The following is a 7,347-nucleotide window of genomic DNA, read 5'->3' on the forward strand; positions in this document are numbered from 1 at the left end:
AATATCTGGACATGAATACAAATTATGTAGTTCTAAATTATGTAACCTTCTCCACTCACCTGTCTCCTCATCCCTTTTAGGTCCAAAGATTTTCCTAAGGATCTTATTTTCAAATACTCTCAATTTATGTTCCTCTTTCAGTGTAAGGGACGAAGTTTCACACCCATATAATAGTACAGGCAAAATTACTGTTTTGTATATTTTAACTTTTAGTTTCTTAGATATTAAACGAGAAGACAAAAGTTTATGAAGAGAGAAGTAACATGCATTTCCTGAATTAAGCCTACTTTTTATTTCCTCTTTAATATAATTTTCACTTGTTAATATTACTCCTAAGTATTTGAATTTGGAAACTGGTTCAAACGAGTTGTTAATTAGATGTTGATTATTACCTAGTCCTACTATAAATTCTTCTAATAACGAAAAGACAGAATTCAACTTTCGAGTATATGTAGGGTGTTCCATATATGACGCTGAATTAGAAAATTCAATAAAAATAGGGAAAATGTCATGAATATAGTTATATTTCGCATATATGTAAGCAGTAACATCTTCCATTTACGTATGAAAGACAATGTCAGGCATATGTCCACCCCTGCTGAGTCTGCATGCATTTATACACTCCACAAAATTATTGATAACCCTCTCGCAGATGTCTGTCTCGATGCCTCCAATCACCCGTATGATTTCTGCTTTCAGTTCCAAAAGGGTTCATGTTTTTTTGGTGTACGTACACCTGTGATTTCACAAATCCCCATCAGAAGAAATCACAGGGTGTAAGATCACATGACCGGCCATTCCTGGTATTTGTCTTGTGTCAAGTGTTAGTCATCACACTGAGAACACGTTGCTCAATCAAACTGTTCCATATCGTAACCACAACAAAGGTGTCAAAACAATTGAGGCTACATTAATCGGCATGACAACAGATACCAACATTGGTAAGAACAGGTCTGCCAATCTCGAAACAAAACAATAGCACTCGATTCAAATTTGTCATCCTATATGGAACACCCTTCATTTATATCATAATAATATTACATTTTTTTTAAAAAAAAAGCAGTAATGATTATGATATGCCCTTATCAAAGATTTTTATCCTTACAATATAGTTGTGAATGTTATTAAGAATGACAGTCACACCTTACAGATAGATCACTTTTCCCCTTGATGCAAGGAGTCCCGGTTTCAATCGCTGGTCGGAGGGAGCTCCCAACATTTCGGTCTTCAACCAACATCATAAAGACAGTTGGGAGCTGGCTCCTGTTACTGAAGCTAGAAAACAATGCTGACTGGGCTTGATTCAGGGTGGCGATAAAACTGGGAAGTGTCGGTGAATTTTGCCTTGATTGACAAATGTTTCTTTGTTCAACTGTTGATGGGGTGCAATGAATCTGCCAGGGGTTTGCTCTTAAAGAAGTTGCTAAGAAGCACTGCACGAATAAGGGGAAATCTTGTTGCGAAGTCTCGGCTTCGACTTTTAGGCTCTTGTAAAATACATAGAATTTTTTTTATTCTCTATGGGAACAGTAAAAAAAGGGGAGGGGAGGACCCACCACACTGTCACCATCCGATGGTTGTCTTGATGTTATAGTATGGCATTTTGTCGGATGTCCTGGCATGATTTTTTTTTACTAACATTTAGTCTCCATTTATGTATGCAATTTTTGTCAGGTATCACCATCCGACGTTGAGATGGGCGTAAAGGAAATCTGTACGGATGGAAAAGAGTGGATAGATCTTGGTCAGGATAGGAACAGATGCAAGACCTGTGTTGCTGCAGCCATAAATCTTTGGGTTTAAAAAGGCTGGAGAGTTAGTTAGTTCTTATCACCATCCGACTAATGTCGAACTGCAACAAAATGACACACTGCAACACATGGCAAAAATCACATGAATGGATTTGAATTTTGTTGGATGCGTTTGGACTGTGACACCAGACAAGAAACTCACGCATCAACGGAGCCTTATGAATCCTATCTTTTGTCTGATTTCGTGGTACGACATTTTGTTGGACAAACTTTTAGGATCCATTTATGCATGAGCTTTTTTGTCGAATGTTGCAGTCGACATTTGCCATGTCCACATTTGTCGAAATGATGACTAGGTATGCAAACTTTGTCCTGAAAAGTATGGAAAAGTCAGTGATTTCATTTCTGCTTATCTATCCACCCTGTGATTTAACTATGTGCCATTCAGCAAAATGCTTTTTGGCTGACCCTGCCCCTTAACCTTTTGTGTCCCAAGCATCTCGATCGAGACGCTGTGTCAAGGTCGTAGTTTTTACGTTATAACTTTTCTATTTTTGGCTAGAATTTCGATTTTTTTAATATTGTTCCTAACACATGTATTTAACAGAAATGTTTTTTTTTGCATTTTTTTTTGTCTTCATGAAAATGGAGGGGGAAAGGTGGGAAAAGGGCCTTCTCTTTTGCGTCTCTTTTCAAGGTCAAATTTTTGCCGACAAAGGAAGACCGGCTTTGTTGTTCTAAAGCAATGCTTTTCACTCCCGCCTGTGAACTGCATTCGAAGGAAGCTTGTTTATCAGTATCCGATGTCAAAATGAAAGTTTTCCGTGAGGGTGCAAACAGGGGGTGTGGGGGGAGGGGGAAGACTGGTTGTTGAATCTGCATTGTGAGAATGGAATTTCGAAGCGTGCTGAAGGAAACCTTTGTTTTTTTTTAGCACAAGTGTCTACAAGTTGCGACAGAGGTTACCCTACATTGTCTAAAAATAGAATTTCAAGCAGCTGCAAGAATTGGCACTCATTTTTCACTGCGTTCTAGCTTTTCGTCCGTGAATGTTGTGCGTAGGTGACGTTTTGTGCCCAAGTGCGAGAACATTTTTTGGGTGAAGTGACAATTTTTTAAAATAATTTTTGTGGGTTTTCTCCCTTCCCCCTCCATATATATGCCAAATTTGCATAAATTTTGCATTTTGACATTTTTTTCGGGGGGCGGGGGAAACACCATTTTTTTTAAGAAAAGTATTTTTGAGGGGATTTCCCCTCTTTCCCCTCCATATGTACGCCGAATGTGCATAAATTATATATCGTCTGAATCTGTGATTCAGTCTGCGTACAATGGTACATCGTTCATATCTCCAGGGCAAATAGTCTCTTGAGCTAAAGTCATTTCAAGGTACCGCTGCATTTTGAAGCTTGAATAAGTGGCGTGCCGACCATTTCTTTTGGGGATACAACTCAAGTTACATTGGTCATATGATAATAATGCAAATATTTTTGTGTTCCTTACATGTCAGCGATCATTTCCATGTGCATGTCGACACTGTCATGTACTTTTTTCTTGAGGAGAGGGGTGGGGGAACCAAATTTTTTTCCCCAAAATTTTGGAATTTTGAGAGTTAGCCCCCTCCCCACCGCCACGTATACGCTGAATTTGCATAAATTTCATATAGTCTGAATCTCTGGTTCATTCCGCGTACAACGGTATATCACTCATCTCTCTAGGGCAATTAGTCTCCGATCTACACTCATTTAATTGAAACTCTGCATTTTGCTCAAAATCGGCTTGGGCACGAAGGGGGTTACATGTGAAAATGGCCTTGCATTCCAAAAGGTTAAAGGACCGTTGTACCACAGAATTTAATTTTGTTTGTCCTTGAACTTATTGTATATGTAGTGTTAGGTTAAAGGTAAACTAGACCTTAATTGATAATATCCAATTAGGATTGCATGCCAATCAAAAACTTCAAGTAACACAACTTTTCTCTCTGTCTTTCCTTCTAGAATCCAATCAAGGACTATACATTGCCAATTAAAACAATCACAAGTTGGTTTCCTGAGGAGGTAGTGCAAGGGAAGAGAGAAGCCATTGGAAATCTCATTATCAAACTTATGAAAGAGCAGAACTTAATTCCAAATTGCAAACTTCCAGTTATTTTTTCAAGCCCCACTAGTTCATCTTTATCAGGTGCCAGTGTGTCTACCACGGCCGGTGTATCAAATAATGCCACTGCTAGCAACACTACAGCCAATGCAAATGTTTCAACAGCATCAACAAGCAGTTCCAAGACAGTGATTAGTGCAAATGAGATTGTTGCATCTAAGAAAAGTGGTAGTGTTGCTGTCCATTCCTCTGAGAACATGATTTCGGGGTCCCTGAAGAGCCTCCAGGAAGAGTACGAAAGTGATGAGGAATTGTTTGATGAAGAAGCAATGATGGAACATTCTGACATGGAAGTGTCCTATTCCGAAGATCAAAGCGGGGTGGTTGTAAGTGAAAGGGATCAAATTATGGGTAATTCAAATGCTTGTGCTGTATTGCAGACTGGAAGTGGTGAGTTTTTGATTTCGGAGAATGTGCACATTGAGGATGCAGCTACGATGAAAAGAATGCTTGATGAATCATTGAGTGCAAGTCTGAAAAAGAAACCAAGGTGCGAACAGAAACCCAGAATAAAAAGATAAACTTGTTTGTGTTGATGCTCTCAGTGTGTTATTGTAAGTGTTATAACTATATCAACAGTGTTGATGTGAATGACTTACTTGTATGGTTGTTTTCTGATAGCAGAATGTATAATAACAGATCTTTTGTGTTACATTATTCGTAGAGAATAAATAGTTTGTAACCAACTATTGATGAGGCATTTGTAATAACTTCACCTCATGATGAATTTTATAATGTGTAAATGCATCGGAAATGTGCTATGTTCTGAACAACAGTAAGTAAAACTTTTAATTTTGGTCCAGCTAAGTTTTTCATGACATTCTTCACATCATTCATTAGGCTGTTTGTTTAGAATTTGAAATAAATTTCAAATTATATATTGGTTTCTGTGTTTATTGTTCCAAATGCTTTAATCACAGTCTTTTTGTGCACTATATTCAGTTGATAATATATTCCAGAATTTGTTTTTCATATATATGTAGGTATATACATACACACATATTTCATTCTTTTTTATTTAAGCTGGGACATAGATAAAAACAGATAAGGATTTTAAATAATCTATTAATATGCTGCACTTCGAAATTTGAAAAATAATAATTATAAAGTATTCAAATGTTGCAAATTAACATGTATGCAAAGGGGAGTAGGTTTACAAACATACCACGTAAATTATGTATAGCAGATGCAGTCAGCTTGGATTTCTAATGCTGGTTTTCTTCAGGAAAATACTGTAAAACATCAATGTAGAATGAATGAACTTTAAAGTCAAAAATGTTCCATGTTATATTGCTGAAAATAAGCATGACAAATTAAATTTTTGGAGAATTCATTATGTGATGAAATATCATAGCAGAAACAATAAAGTTTCTACTTCAAAAGTAAAAACTAAGGAAAATTTTAGTTTTAAGGAGGAAGTTTTGTGTATGTGATCAGGTCAAAGTTTTTTTTTTAAGCAATATTAACTAAGCTGGAAGTGTTCCCATTTAATAGTTTCACCTATTACCGACTGCAATATTTATTTCATTTTTATTTATTTTTTCAATACCAACTTTTCTTGATTTTCAGTGTGTTTTGATTGTGCACTTTTTTTGTATGTTTATAAAGCAATAGAGAAATGTAAATTAAAGTCATGAAACAAAAACTATGGAATTTGTTCTGTTAACACTGAACATTGTTGTAGCACATGGTCTCATGTGGTTCCCCTTCATGGGAAAGAGATATTGAAATGTACAGTAATTAAAGTGCTTTTGGTCACAGAAATGCATTTCCCTTTACATCAAATACATAGGTTGTTCAAGAAGTGTTGCTTCCTGGGCTGTAACGTTTTTATTGTGGGAAGGAAGTTTATGATTTTACATTCAAATGAAAGTTTGAAATGTCCTCTTCTAAAGGGTAACATCACTTTTCAATGTAGTCCCCACCAACGTCGATAAACTTCCGCCATCAGCGCACTAGTTTCTGAATTCCGTCAGAGAAAAATGATTTTTGCTACCGTTTTTCAGCTGATGATGAACCAAACTTAAACACACTTTTTTTTAACCCAAGGTCATCCTTGATGTGATTCACTGTTCAAGCGACGTGCATGGAATATCTGAAGATCTCCCTCTGCTTAATGTGGTGATTACCATGAATCAGTTCATTAACACGCACCACGCCACCACATCTTGAGTGAATGCTGTGCTTGTCTTTCAAAGTGACATCTTCCGCAGCCAGAAATTCAATCGCAGCATGCTGCTTGAACCGTACCTCCACGTAGTCTGACTTCTTTCAAGCTACTGCTCCGACATCAGTGGTAAACACTAGCTCAAACAGACATTCCAAATTTTTATTTAAATGCAAAATCATAAAGTTCCCTCACTCAATAAGAAAGTTATAAGCCAGGAGGCAAAACTTATTGAACAACCTTCGTACATGGTTACATGAGAATGAACAAAGGAGAGATAAAGGCTGGCTGGTTGGTTTTTACTTAGATAATGTTACAGCACATGTTTCTGCCCTTAAGATTATGAGAGGTTGAATAATGATAAATTCCATTATCTCAAATATATTTTTTAATTAAATTTTTTATATATTTTGAAATTACCAAAAGTCACCAAGCACTATCAGAGTAAAATGCTTGCCAGTCAACAACATCAGGTGAATCATTCTTTAGCCAGATCTTAAACAAAAACTATGGCACTAGGGAACACGATTTTTGCCTCGGCTAAGCTAGTGACTGTTTGTAGTGTATTTTGGACTTCAGAATGTGAAAATGATCCTCAAAATTCCCCATTATGTAACAGTTTTTCACAATTTCAATTTTTGAGATGAAAATGTAAATTATACGAACATTTTAAAATAAGACAAATTCTTTTGACCACAAAAACCTCGTGAGAAAAAAATATATATTTGAAAAAAAAAAGCAGTTATTCATGGGTAAACATGCAAATTTTCATTATTCTAATATTTCCAATGACTTACTAGGAAAAGCATTTGTTAAAGTTTTCCATTACAGAAGAAGTTATTCTTTCATACGCATCCATTATACTGTAGAAAGTTTTCTTTTCACTCTTCATTTCCGCAAACAAAGGTAAGAGATTTTTAGCATTTCTGTAGGTACTATTTGTTCATTGACTCCTCAAAATTAAATTTGAAGGCTGTATTTCTTCACAACGGCCAAAAAAATGAAAGCACAAAAGTGTGTATGGAAGGTCTTTGCTTTATTTTCCTGGGATAAGGATGGTGTGTTACTTATAGATTACCTACCCAAGAGCCAGACACTTAATGCAGAGTACTACACATCATCATTATTCTTCACCCTGCTGAAGGAGATTAAGTAGCAGCAACACTGTGGAAAGCTCAAAAAGAGGGCCCTGTTCCTCCACAACAATGAGCCTGCTCATTGAGCATTGCTGAAACTCCATGACTTGGCCTTTCGATGTCTTGATGATCCCTC

General features: G+C 36.5%; 1 protein-coding gene across 3 annotated transcripts in view; it reads left to right on the forward strand.

Annotated features, from left to right (window-relative positions):
• Positions 1-5,628, forward strand: part of LOC146002602 (uncharacterized) — a 146,872-nt gene extending 141,244 nt beyond the window's left edge. The window contains exon 19 of one of the 3 annotated variants that reach the window (XM_083140560.1): positions 3,749-5,628. In XM_083140560.1, coding sequence (XP_082996686.1) covers positions 3,749-4,429 — 681 coding nt within the window. In that variant the 3' untranslated portion in view covers positions 4,430-5,628. The remainder of the gene's footprint in view (positions 1-3,748) is intronic. The other 2 variants (XM_083140559.1, XM_083140561.1) reach the window with 2 other exon arrangements.
• The last annotated feature ends 1,719 nt before the right edge of the window (positions 5,629-7,347 follow it).

This window comes from Lepisma saccharinum, chromosome 18 (genome assembly GCF_977018435.1).
Source record: "Lepisma saccharinum chromosome 18, izLepSacc3.1, whole genome shotgun sequence".
Classification (NCBI taxonomy): domain Eukaryota; kingdom Metazoa; phylum Arthropoda; class Insecta; order Zygentoma; family Lepismatidae; genus Lepisma; species Lepisma saccharinum.